Raw genomic sequence first — 13,496 nt, 5'->3', positions numbered from 1 at the left:
TTTAAACTTTTCGTTTAATGTTTTCTTATAAGATATTAGTAAAAGGGATCTTTACTCCTTGATCTAAAAGATTCAGAAATTGCAACATAATTAAAAGAGAGTCGTTTACCTATTCCAAAACGAGGCATCAACAAAAATTTCTTTATTTTTTCTTAACATAACCTCATATTTTGTTTCCGGCTTAGTTTGGCCTTATACAGTTGTACTTAGTGGCAATGAATTTACGATTACTCCTTATCCAAACAAAAAAGTGTGGATTTGAAATATTACAGAATCAAAGTATTTAACTTCAACGTAACTATAGATATCGATTCTTTAAGATAATGTCGTATAAATATGACAGACGGAATATTATTTTCAGGTAAAAAGTTAATATTGTGATTTTTGATAATTTGATAACAATTTTCTGAACTAAATTAGAATAAGTTAGAGCACCTATGAGTACAAGCCGAGTCATATTTAAATGTGTGTTCTAAATAAAATGTGATATGTGAATAGTATTAAAGTGTTATCTTCATAGTTTCGGACTAATATGTACCACATCTCAAATTCGGCGCATGTTTAAATCATTTGTGTTGATATAGCTGGTTGCGTCTCTAGTTGCCTCTTCATCAGTATAATAAATGTGCCAAATTTAAACTGTTGACACAGACATCCATTAAGAGGTCGTTTGGTTGATAAACAAGTAATGTAGGAATTAATAGTGCAATAGTAAGTACATGGAATAGTAATGTAAAGATTAGTACTCCCTCCGGATCATAAAAAGAGTTCACTTAGTCATTTGCACACCTTTTAAGAAACTACTCATTCCAAGAAAAAATATATAAATTGACTAAACTACTCATAATAAATAGACATTGAAATTTGATCACATAACAATAGAGACAAATCTGAAAAGATAAAGTTAATTATTTCTTGATTTAATAAGTGGACACTTTTTTTTACCCAAGGAAAAAAAATGCTAAGTGGATACTTTTTTTGATCCGGAGGGAATAATACATAGAACAATAATTTAGATATTAGTAGTACATGCAGTAAGTAATACTATTTCTTGTTGAATGATTGATATAATGCAAATTAATATACAGGGCATAATTTAAAATAATCATTTATTTTGTAAATAAAATAAAACACATTCTTGCTGTTATGAAGGTTAGTTTTGTCATTTTAGAATCTTAATGAATGTATTGCATTAACCTGTCCTCGTATTCCACTTTCTAACTCACATAAAATAATATATAAAATTTCACATAATTTATTGCAGGTATTATTTATGAGAAAAAATAAAATATAACAATCAAACATTGGTATAACTTAATGTTGATTCTTATGCGGAGATTAAATTTCCTAAAATTCAACCAAATATAGTACAAATTAATGTGGAGAATAAATCTCCCCTAAGGCCCTACTCAAATCAAAGGTTCCTAAGGTTACGACAAAAGAAAGGAAAAAAACCTTATTTCGAACGTGACATTGTTAGAGCAATGTTATCAAATTCTTTCACATAATAGCAGGAGACTTGGGGAGATTGAACAATATATAAGGTAACACTTGACAGTTTAACATGTGACATTTTCACCATCCCTGAATAATTTCAAGCCATATTAAGTCATACTAGTTATGAGGCCCGGGCTTAGCCATATTAAGTCATACTAGTTATGAGGCCCGTACTAAGCCCGGGCCCAAATTCAAGAAATAAAAGTAGATATTTTAACTAAAGAAATATAATAATCTATACATAGTTAATGAACTTTTAAGACAAATACATAATTTAACTTGTGCAGCGGATGGAGCTACTCCTCTCTTAATTAGGGATTAGGGGTTCGAACATGAATATGAAAAAAATCTTTGGAGGAAGCGCTCCCCCCGAATAGGCGCGATACAGTGCGAATTATCTGGATTAATTGAGCTCAAATGCGGATATCGAGCACCAACCAGAAAACCAAAGAACATGAAAAATGAGATAAGAGGTTCGATAGTTTTTCAAAAGTAGACCTTAAAAACAAAAAACAAAAAAAATTGACTTAAATAAATAAGATTAGAACCTAAAAGTAATTAATTAAAAAGTTTAAAAAAAAATTGAAAATTATTGTGAGGACTACAAAAGTCCCCAGGTTCGATAGCTTTTGAAAAGTAGACCTTAAAAATAAAAAACAAAAAAATTGACTTAAATAAGTAAGATTAGGACCTAAAAGTAATTAATTAAAAAGTTTTAAAAAAATTGGGAAACTATTGTGAGGACTACAAAAGTCCCCACATTTGCTCTTATATATAATAGTAATATAATTGTAGCACGAGGACTAGCTAGTGTGGTAAAGCTGGTAAACCGATTTACTGTATAATTAGCCAAAATGAATCAACCATTTTCCTTTTAAGGAAATGGAATCATTAGTTTTGTTCATTATTTGTTTCATTTTGGTGTTATTGTATACTCCTATTTTGCTTGTAATTATATGGCGTTGTCCTATGCATATGTAATAGTATCTGAATATCTGGCATCCTGATTCCCGAATAGAGATGAAGCACGTTTCTGCCCACTTGCCCAGACTGTATAATGTATTATGTATATGGAAATAATGGAAAAGAAACAAGAAAACAAACAAATTTAAAAGCCTCAATAAAACAGAAGACGTAGACAGCGCCAAAATGCACCCATCGTATCAAATGAGGTTCACGCACAGATATGAAGCATTCGGAAAAAAAAAAGAAGAAGAAGTTGGTGCCAAGAAAGAAGTTGCACATTCATCTATATCAATAAAAATAGCAGTCAAATATAAGTTAGTGCTTTTGTGTCATTACTGAATGAATTTCATGAAATAATAAGTATATGGCCTCTTATTATACAATTTGGCTTAATGATACCAATACCATTAAGTCGCCCCTATAATCTCTAAATCTTTAACTACTATTGCCCTGTTAAGTTTTCGCCATTCTTACCTTTTTTTTTTAAGGTGAAGAGAATACGACTAATCTAAAGATTTTGGCATGTTGGTTATCTTCATGAGATATTGATTCCAGTTGTTTCGAAGATATTGTTCTTATGTATTATTGGTTACATTAAAAAAAAAAAATCCGTTGTGTGTAATTGGCAGAGACATGGCCATAATTAAATGATGTTTTAATATAATGTACCTATTCAAGGAAAGCCATGCATTCACCCAAATCAACCCCTCAATCATGCACTTGGTTTTTCTTTTTTCCAAAATCTTGAAATAATTATCCAACTGAGGAATATAAAAACCTTACGCTGATCAAATATTCGGCAAATTTTTTAAATTAAGTGTCACATACCTTGCTGTTGAAATATCCAAGAGTGGACTTAAATTAATTTAACTATTTCTAACTTTCAGAACATAGCTAAAACAAATGTATAATTGGTGGATATGATAAGATGTCTGTAACTTAAAATTTAGAACTCCGATTGGTCCTAGAATCGCAACAATGTGACATAAGTCTCTTGTACCGTTGAAACTGCATGCTATATAATGTTAGAGGAGAAATGAGAGAAAAACTAGCGTTTATAATGGGGAGGCATGCATGCTTGTTTTTATGGTGCATTTAATCCATACATGGTGCATTTAATCTTTCAAATCCAAATGATCAGAACCTCATCAAGTGAAACAGGAAAAAAAAAAAAAAAAAAAAGAAGAGATGGAAATCGTAACAGTGAAGACGAACAATGAATTGTTTGATAGGGAATGAAGGTCCGATCATTTGGGTTTGAAAGTATTAGATGAAAAAAGACATTAGGAACCCCCCACCGCCGCACCCCCACCCCTCCCTTTTTTTTAAAAAAATTTAGAATAAGCACGTGTTTGCGCATGCTGCATTTTTCCTAATTTTCTCTACTAGGTAATTAGCAAATGGGGTAAATAATACGACAAAAAATAAGTATAGGAGGTCATAGGATTCCATATAATTTAGATTTGGGGTGGAGCTAGCCCTTCGGGCGTGAATTCGACCGAACCCAATAGCTTTAGTCTGAATCATATTTTGTATTAATTTTTTTGTCAAATATGTACAAATTATTAATTTAAAACCCAATAACTTTAAAGAATTAGAATCTCAAACTCACAAACTTCAAATCCTGATTTAGCCTCTGATTTAGACGTGTAGTTATCAATTTTGCCATAGTTTAGGATGTTTTTATGTCTTTTATCTCTTTATTTTGTAAGTATGCAATTTTACACGGTTTGGACCAATACATCAGTTCTTTCAGGATAAACTACTCCCCACACGACACACGTACACAATTAAAATGAGTGTTTTTCATGTACAGAGAAGAGAAAAAATCAAAGGAAGATAAGTCTGTTTCTGTCCAATGCATTGATGACAGACATGGCCTTTACTTGGAACAGCAGGCCTACCAAGTGTCTACTTACTATAGAGCAGAGCTCTCATGAGCTTGGGACTGACAAAGTAGTACGAATTTGACTACAACTTAACAAAACATGTTTTACGCCTCGTGTGATTGATAAGTCTTTACGTATATAATAATGCTTAATATCAGAACCTCATTTATAATTACTAACCAACAACAACAACAACAACACTATAGTCCACAAGTAGGGTTTAGAAATGGCAGTATACATAGACCTTATCCCTATTTTGAGAGGTAGAGAAAGGTTCAGCAACTTGATCGCATGGTTGTACACGTCATAAATGTCAAGAGTCCGTCTACTTATATGGTTTTGGACAATCTTCACCGCATGAGTTACCTTTTGAAGTTGAGTCCGACCCAAAGTCTATTTTCTAACAATAAAGAACCGGCAATGGTGAGTTGTTCTGAATCAAGGATTGAAGAGGAAAACTTACTAAGCGAGGCGCTACAATTGCATGCTCCCTATGAGATGAAAAAGAAACAGCTCCCTAACAGTGTTAAGGGGTAACTTGTTTTCATCTAAGAAAGATACTTCAAATAAAGAAAACCAAACATTCAGAAAGAGCTTATCAATTTTATTTAAAGAATAAGTAGGTATAACAAGCATTACAAATGCAAAATTGGAAAGAGAATAGAGACCACAAATTACAAAACAGTGGTGCATTAAAGTAGCTAAATGCTCACAGATGTTATTTAGTAAGAATCAATTATAGATTGAAACATTTGAGCTACTGAATTAGTTACTAGTTAGGCAGCAATATAGGATTTCCCTTGTTTATACAATAGACAAGCATGTCATCATTGATACTTAGAGGAGAAAATATTTCTGTCACTGTGTACATTTATAGACACTCTTTCTGTGGCACTGCTTCATCTCCACGGCACAGAGCAGCAGGGTATGATAGGTTATTTTCAATCAACATCCTTTTTAAGTACTAAAAAATAAAAGCCAGGTTGAAGCACCTGAATAACCAAGACTACAAGCATTGACAAATGGGTCACTAGTACAAGCAATAATACAGATACCTGATCTCTACATTAATACCGATACAAGTTCTGCATCTTGCACTTGTTGACAGTTCAGAGAAGGAACCTATTAATCAAGAGATACATAAGCGTGTGTTAGAAACCATCGTTAATTCCATCCAATTTGACCATGAATAAAGTTTGATAATTCTTTAGTACTCCGCGTGACCTATAGGTCAAGGGTTCGAGCTGTAGAAACAGACATTAATGCTTGCATTAGGGTAGGTTGTCTACATCACGCCTCTTGGGATGCGTCCCTTCCCCGGATCTTGCTAACGCGGGATGCTTTGTTCATCGGGCTGCCCGTTTTAATTCTTTTTCATATTAGGATGAATTTACACCGAATATGTGAGTAAGCTTATCTAAGCTCTACATTTAAATTCTGTCAACAAAGAGTGGTTTGTATTCTTAGATATTACTGATAAGCAATCTAATAGATAATAGAAGGAAATTTAAATTATGTCTTCTTTACTCATGTAAGAAATTTTTTGAAGCAGTTTGACCCTGCGTTTTATAATGAAGTTTGTCTTTTGTTTCTTATACAAGGCCCTGGGTACATAATAGATATGTCCTGTATGTTAATTGTACCTTATACAAAGCACTAGTTGCCTTCAACGGACCCAACTAAATAGTAGAACTGTAGAAGGAAAATGACCTTACTTGTGTGAGGAACTCATGGAGCTGGGGTATCATTTGTGTACGAATTGTGTCACAACCCAACGAACCTATTCAAGAGAATTCAGCAAATTCAGGCTGGCGTTACTCTTCTAGATAAAAATCAATGTAATGAGGCCATAAATGTTTTCTCATTGATAATTGGTAAACTAAATCAATACTTACAATGTTATTATGAGGATCTCTCCAATAAAATCCTTGAATTAGAATTACAGTTATATTTGATGTTATGAGAATAAAGATACTAAGAGAATGCTTTCCCATCCACTCTAAAACGAACATCAAACGCCTCCAACCATAAATATCCACCTAAAGTTCATAAGATTCGCAGGACTGTCAACTGAGTTATAAATCAAAGTGAAAGCGACAAGTGATAATTATTTTGAAAAAAAAAAAAAAGGGATAGACGCAAGAGGGTTGTATTTCCAAACTTACCAATAAATATAGCAAACAGAATGTGATTCCAGCAGCAGCTGAGGTTACCAGCATATAACTTATCGTGTACAGCGATTTGTTTAATGGAACACCTGAAAGGAAAAGAACACAAATCTCACATTTCATGGTGGCTAGAAGCATTTTTGACTTGAATCAAATTGAAAATTTGTTTGTTACTCCAGGTAATTATGCATTATTATCTAGAAGTAAGAAAAGACATACCTATGAAGTCAAGGAGCAAACCAACCACAAGAAGTGAAAACGAGAGGACGGACCAACTGTATAGCTGATCTTTATGATCCTGAACAGTCATATAAATTACTTCTATCAACGATATGTTGTATTGTGATAATCTGGAACTATCGCTAATTTATTAATGCTAAAGCTGTATGCCAAGTACCACCGCGCTAATATATTTTTCTGGAAGGTTTAGATATATAAGAAAACTCTTCTTGGAAAACCACCACTTATGCAGTGCAGTACATTTCAATGATGAAGGCTTCTAATTGAGACCATAACAAAGTAGAACTATTGGATTGCTTGAGACCTGAAAGCATTCCTTCGACTTCTCCTAAAATAGAGCACCTAACACACGTAAATCATTCAGCTAATGAGACCCCATGGCTCACCTGAAATTGGACAAGTATGTGACCGTACTGCAGTCCAATGATGGATGTGGCAGCAGCTGTTAGCGAACTGCAAAAAGATTACCAGCAGAAGAAGTTGTTAAACGACAAACTAGAGAATAAGTGAAATTAGAAACATGACATTACCATATAATAAGTACATTTCATAGGAGAATTTGAGGATGAAAAATAATGACAGATTTGTTACCTTAAAATGCCTTCAGGATCAAAAGCGGCATGACACCAAGATGGCATGTTGGATCCATTGCATTCCTGTGAAAGATAATATTGGTCATGAAGGGGCTAACTGTGAGGTTTGGACATAAGCTTGTTAGCAGTGCAGTTCAGTAAAAAGTTACCTTCATATTTCTATATACAGGTTTTGCATAGAGGTGATTTATTCCAAGAATATAGCGATCAACCATTCCAGCAGAATTACATGCAGGTCCAAGATCTCCTCTAACAGAACATTTTACCTGCAAGTGGCAACAAAATTTACCATCTTATATTACAAACTGCCTTTTTATGTGTTACTTGAGCCGAGGGTCTTTCGGAAACAGCCTCTCTATCTCCACGAGGTAGGGATAAGGTCTGTATATACTCTAACCTCCCCAGACCCCACCTGTGGGAATACACCGAGTATGTTGTTGTTGTTGCCGTTGTTGTTTATATTACAAATATAAGATAACTGATGGCAAAAGTTCTCCAACCCAATTAGGAATCGAAATGAGCAGTAATGAGTGATCAGTCATTTTTAAGCTTCTATTGAATTAAAGCGGGCGGTTATAAGCTTCCATAGGATAACAATTGATTACAAAAGTTCTTGACTATGAGCAGGTGCTTTACATGCTGAATCAAAGGTAGAAAAATATTACTTGTATCACTCAAAGCAGTTGTTAGTTGCCATGTTTTAGGACTGCAGCTTCGAGTTTATTTACTGCAGTAATTTAGTTTTCCTGAGGTAATTTCTTTTCCTAGTCTTTAGGAGTTTTTCAGCAGATTTGTTGCTGATCTTTGGGTCTTTGAAGTTAGTATTCTATTATAAATTGAAGTCTTAATTGCAGTGATATATCGAACTTTTCAATTTCAGTTATTTAGCTCTCTTCTTTCTTGTTCTTCATTCCTTTGCTATTCTCATTCTTTCATTACTCAAAAGTTTTCCTTTGTTCTTTTTCTGTTTTTTTCACTCAAATTAACAACAGCAGTAACGACTCATCAGACTCATCTTTAAGCTTCTGTTGAGTTCTTAACGTGTTGCTTAGAGCCACTCGCATTACTTTTAGAATCTAGTTCAGATTAAGGGGAATAGAAAATCAAACAGCTTCTAACCTCATAAATGGTGGTTCCTGTTGACTGTGACACACTGAATTTCCAGTCAGGTACATACAGACCATACAACAACCCACAATGTATAGCAGACAATAGGAACATGATACACCTACAAATGAAGTAAAATGTTGTTAGGTAAAACTATAGACAAATATAACCATAGAGGACAAGAAACAAAACTTTATAAAAAGAAGATTGATAATAAGATTGCCACCATCATTGTAGTTGGAATCATCAGTTTTCGAATAAAAACACACAAATTTCTCCTGTTAATAAACAATGAGGCTTAGTCCAAGTAGTTAGGCTGAGACCTTATACCAACATGTCATGGTTTTGATTTCCACCAGCGACAAGCATAGATTTTTATCTAATTTACAGGGGATTAATGCCTACTTACGAGAAGTTGGTTTTTTCATAATTGTTAAATGAAGTTCACAGTAGGCATAATGAGATGCACTTATGGTTCCACCAAGGAAAAGAATCTGGTCGCCACTAAGATTTTGCTCGGTGCAATAAGAAATAAACAAAGCTCTCGATTTATCTGAATACGTTCCATTTATCAAAAGGAAAAAGGAAATCAACGTTGTTGAGATATTTGGTCTATTTTCTTCCTTTTCAATTCTAAGCAATATTCTCATGATGCTGAAACAAAAGATATATGTAGTACTCCTAACAATTGCACAATCAAAAAGGTTATCCACATCAGTATTACAGAGTAAAAAATCCACCTGAAAATCAGGGATGTAGTTGTCTTACCATTGCCAAATGTAATTTCTGAAAAGGGAGATTCTTTTCATCCCCTGACATGGAAGCCAGATCTCGCACAAAGCTGCTACAATATATCCAACAGCTATTCTCTGCATAAATGCAAAAGAAATGTATAATATTCTGAACAAGTAATTGATATGAACAGGTTACATGCATAAGTTCTTTATCCTGCACCTATCTGTTGACTGTCTAGTGATTCGAAACGCTTCTAACAAGAAAAAGATAACTTCATATAATAATCAAGGAAACTAGGTTAGGATGTTTCTCTTGCAGAATCAGCATGTATCACAGAAACAGCTACGTAAGAAGTTAAGCCATGTAAGCACTTGATTGAAACTAAAAAGAACAACAAGAGCAATACCTCACACTCACAGGCTAAAGCTGGAACTAGGGCTCAAGCGAAAGCAGTCTTTAGAAGTCTAAACTAAGAAAGACTTATGGACCGCTTAGGAAGGATAAGAAACATAGCTACAAAGCAAAAAAAATTGTCGGACGTGATGCGACGACACTACCTCAACAGGCAATGCTAGTGAAACTGAAACAACAATTACCTTGTAGCTACTCTAGTCATCTCATACCACGGTAGCGAAAAAGCAAGAAAAATAGTATCAGAGGTACCTGCAAAATTCCCATCCATCGTATTCTTTCAATATCTACACCATAGGTTAAGCCAGTGATTCCATGCAAGTAACCCCCTGCAATGAAATAAATGTGGAATCAGTAATTATCCAACAGCATTCAAGTCTAGATATCTCATATAAGAATAATTGTAATCAAAGTCAGAAGATAACATTAGTGTTAGAATCTCGTAAATATTCTTGAATATTCTAGGATCGTGTAAATATAGCATAGCTTGATTTACTCCTGTAATTATGTATTTTGATTCTCTTTTTGTTTCTTAGAATATGTACAATTAGCTATTTAAACCCCAACAGCTTTGAGGGAAGAACAAGTTTCTCTCAATTCTCGTTTAATTTGTCTTACTTTCTAACAAGTAGAAAAGGTCATCAAGAGCAAAACAGGAAATCCCGCCATACACACACGAAAAGGATAAAATCCAACAATTTGAATTCTTGCTAAAAACATATACTAGAAAATGTATTGTATTATGTTACTTGGTACCGTAAAATCTTCAATTTAGACTATTTTCTGATGATGCTTTTCCATCAGGAATTTAACTACAGTATCTTTACGCAGAACATTTTGTACTAAGCAAGTTTAACTCGACCTGTAAGTTTACATTCTTGTTGATTAAATTTTCCTGGTCTATTTAACTAACCGAAGCTAGCTGAGATTGAGAGCTTCCTTACAATGCAGCTCCTGAATTGTAAAACTAAAGAAGCTGGTGGGCCAACGCTTAAACTGCCAGATAGAGACAAGCTAGCTGGCCTTTTAAATGTGTAATATCTGAAGAAGTAAAACATGCCATCATTGAACTTCATTTCATTTGTAAGAACCGGAGCAATAGCCTATCTAGTTGTACCACAAAATTAAAGGACACCCATTTGTTGCAATGTATGGAAAATAGGAGATCCATTTGTAAAGACTTATACAGGCTTATAGTTGCAGAATATTGTTAGGCGGTTGATGTTAGTAGTGAGCTGTAATATTCATTTGAAAAATGCCAGCACACTAAATTACCTTGAAGGAAAATGCCAAGGATAAAAAGTTTCAATGTCCTAATCACAACTTTCAAGGTTCCCCCAGTTCTGTCTATGACTATCTGCAGTTTTGAAAGAGGAAAAAATTCAGAAAATGCTAAGTGCAACAATGACAGGCATGATCTTACTCAGATGATTTAATTATAAATTGACAGCACATAGGATAGGATATCATAATGCAAGTTTGAGAAGTATGCATCATAAGCGTATATCTTTCATAATGATGGGGTTTATGTCCACGATTTTATGTGAAGATCAAAGTATAGATACCTTATTTACAATTGCCAGGGAAACTCCAACAACAAAGAGGAAGAAAGGCATTACAAAGTCTGCCAAGCGGACCCCATTCCACGGGGAGTGAGCAATGCTGGGGAAAACAGAACCACCGTAATCCACAAGCATCATAAGCTGAAAGCAGTAAACAAATTAAAATCATGAGCTGAAATATGGTGAAATTTCTACAAGAGAGAAGGAAAAGAGAAGAACTATGTCTTAAAATAAATGTGGACAAGGAGACCTCATTTGTGTGGAGTACGGTTATCAAAATCATCGTTAAAGAAAGCATTCAATCCAAACCTTAAGCAAGGGGTTGAGTAGTTAAAGAAGCGTTCTTACAATGGACTTTGAGAATCATTACTTATAGGGTTAGCTGCACGTTAGGTTGCTCGGACTCTCCAAAAATGTTGCCTCACCCGTGCTGGATTCTCCAAAAATGCACTACTTTTGGAGAACCCTACGTGCCCGCGTCGACACTTCTGAAGTCCGAGAAACGTCGGCTTCAAGTAAGTGGTGCTGTTATAAGCACGAATAAAACGATCTAAAGGTGGCCATATCTTCTTTGTGAATGTGGTTTCGAGGTTTGATCTAAAACAATATCTGCTTGCTTAACCAATGTAAAACTAAACTCCACGTGTCAGCTGCTTACACCTTCTCAATATCAAGAATTGCGCAAGTAGATATGGAAACTTAAAAGCACGTCCGTATAATTGTGTCCTAAGAGATACCTGTGCAGCTCTGCCCCAACAAGCACTATAACATTTCTAGAGCTGCATAAAAACACATGCTTTCAGACCCAAAACCTTATCCATTACGTCAACCCTTCTTCAACAAGGATAAAACTAAGCACACTCTTCAACATACAGTCAAACCTCTCTGTAAAGGCATCATTTGTTCTGATATGTTTTGGCGGCTATAGTGAAATGTTGTTGTAGATAACATATAATAATATAACATAACGCGAAAGATCGGTTCCACAAAAAACATGATTGTTATAGTGAAATATTGTTTTAGAGGATATTTTTTATAGAGATGTTTGACTGTACTTAGTTGCTAACTCGTTCAATCATAAACAAGTTTAGGGAAAAATGAAGTGCCAAGGGGAAACAAAAAAAAGTATATATTCATTTCCGTAGTTATCTAGACAGCCAATAAGAAAACTAAAAGCCGAAAAAGACACAAAGAAAAGTCGTGGACTGAACTAACTCCAGACCCCGATGTTCCCGAGTACTTAAAATGAAGGAAAATCCTTCAATCTTCATAACATGCATACGGACTTGTCAACATCAATACATCCCAAAGGTCTTTTCAGACAAAAAAATATAGAAATGAAAACAACTACTAGTAAAATAAAGCTCTCGTAATTATAAACAAGAAAAAAAAAAAAAAAAAAAAAGGAAAGTAGTCAAACTCCAGTCAGGATTTGAATTTCATTTTCATGGCAAACCAAAGGATCAGATTCTACGGCCAAACTCAAAGTGCATATCATAAAGCTTCCTTGTATAAGACAAGTCTGGATTTGGTTCAAGTGGTTAATTATCCTTTATCTTTCGTCGTAGAGCAGAAACCTTTGAGTTTTACTCTGTTTTCTCATCAGTAAACAATCTCTGTTGAATTAAGGTAAGAGAAAAATAGCTTACAAAGACGCAAAGGCCTCGAAAGACATCAAGAGAAACAACACGTGTAGAAGTTGAAGCTCTACTTTTCCTTTCATTTGTTTCACTTTCTATCTCTGCTTCACCACCGTTGCTCCTTAGTAACGGCTGATTTTCTTCCATTTTTATGTGTGTATATGTATGTATATTCTATTCTATTCTATATATGTATGTGTATATATAAAAGTACTGAAGAAGATGGAGTGGAAGAAGGTACATATGGTTTATGCTTTGGTTTGATGCGATTGCGACAAGGACCAAGTACCAACTATCAGGTGGGGACTTGTCATAGATTTGTTTTCTATTCTTTGTTAGATTTGGACCAATCAGTATTCATTTAATGTCCCATATTCCCCCAATTTCTCTCCCTCAATTTCATCGAATCGAATAATAATAAATGGTTATGATATCTCTTTCTTTCACTTTCCTTTTCTTCACACATCCGCCTGCTCGAGTTTAACAAAACTAATTGATAACCTTTATCATTAAGCAAAACATTCACCTGAAAGTCAGCAGTAAAGAAATTATAATTTTGTTAGTTTGTTACAAATTCTGAGTCAATTAATGAGTAGGGAATGTTCTTTTCTTCAATTATTTATTAATTTTTTTTGTTAAACTTAAGGGAAAAGAGAGCCCGTAGGGATGGCAACAGCGCGGGGCAAGT

At 34.3% G+C, this 13,496-nt stretch overlaps 1 protein-coding gene across 7 annotated transcripts; it reads right to left on the bottom strand.

Annotated features, from left to right (window-relative positions):
• Positions 1-4,935: 4,935 nt before the first annotated feature.
• Positions 4,936-13,240, bottom strand: LOC132606649 (uncharacterized). Of its 7 annotated transcripts, none has more exons than XR_009570005.1 (15): positions 12,818-13,231; positions 11,172-11,309; positions 10,882-10,963; positions 9,859-9,935; positions 9,229-9,329; positions 8,473-8,581; positions 7,503-7,619; positions 7,352-7,416; positions 7,147-7,213; positions 6,740-6,818; positions 6,518-6,609; positions 6,248-6,391; positions 6,063-6,132; positions 5,408-5,474; positions 4,936-5,316 (listed from the first exon to the last, which is right to left on the bottom strand). XR_009570005.1 is itself a non-coding variant. In XM_060320229.1 (14 exons), exons 1-13 carry the CDS (start codon positions 12,953-12,955, stop codon positions 6,097-6,099), a joined length of 1,245 nt encoding a protein of 414 aa, XP_060176212.1. In that variant the 5' UTR covers positions 12,956-13,231; the 3' UTR covers positions 4,936-5,474; positions 6,063-6,096. The 7 variants fall into 7 exon arrangements, 5 of the variants coding, with proteins under 5 accessions (XP_060176212.1, XP_060176211.1, XP_060176215.1 ...); XR_009570004.1 differs by having other exon boundaries at positions 6,068-6,132; positions 12,818-13,230; XM_060320229.1 differs by having other exon boundaries at positions 4,936-5,474.
• Between the last annotated feature and the right edge of the window lie 256 nt (positions 13,241-13,496).

Source organism: Lycium barbarum, chromosome 8 (genome assembly GCF_019175385.1).
Source record: "Lycium barbarum isolate Lr01 chromosome 8, ASM1917538v2, whole genome shotgun sequence".
Lineage (NCBI taxonomy): Eukaryota > Viridiplantae > Streptophyta > Magnoliopsida > Solanales > Solanaceae > Lycium > Lycium barbarum.
This window is presented reverse-complemented; position numbering and strand designations above follow the sequence as displayed.

Coding starts and splice junctions, on each gene's coding strand:
- LOC132606649 (XM_060320229.1), bottom strand. CDS start 12,955: ATGGAAGAAAATCAGCCGTTACTAAGGAGCAACGGTGGTGAAGCAGAG. Junction 9,936..10,881: donor CCTTGGCATTTTCCTTCAAG/GTAATTTAGTGT, acceptor ATTTCATTGCAG/GGGGTTACTTGCATGGAATC. Junction 6,392..6,517: donor TCTGTTTGCTATATTTATTG/GTAAGTTTGGAA, acceptor TATGAACTTTAG/GTGGATATTTATGGTTGGAG.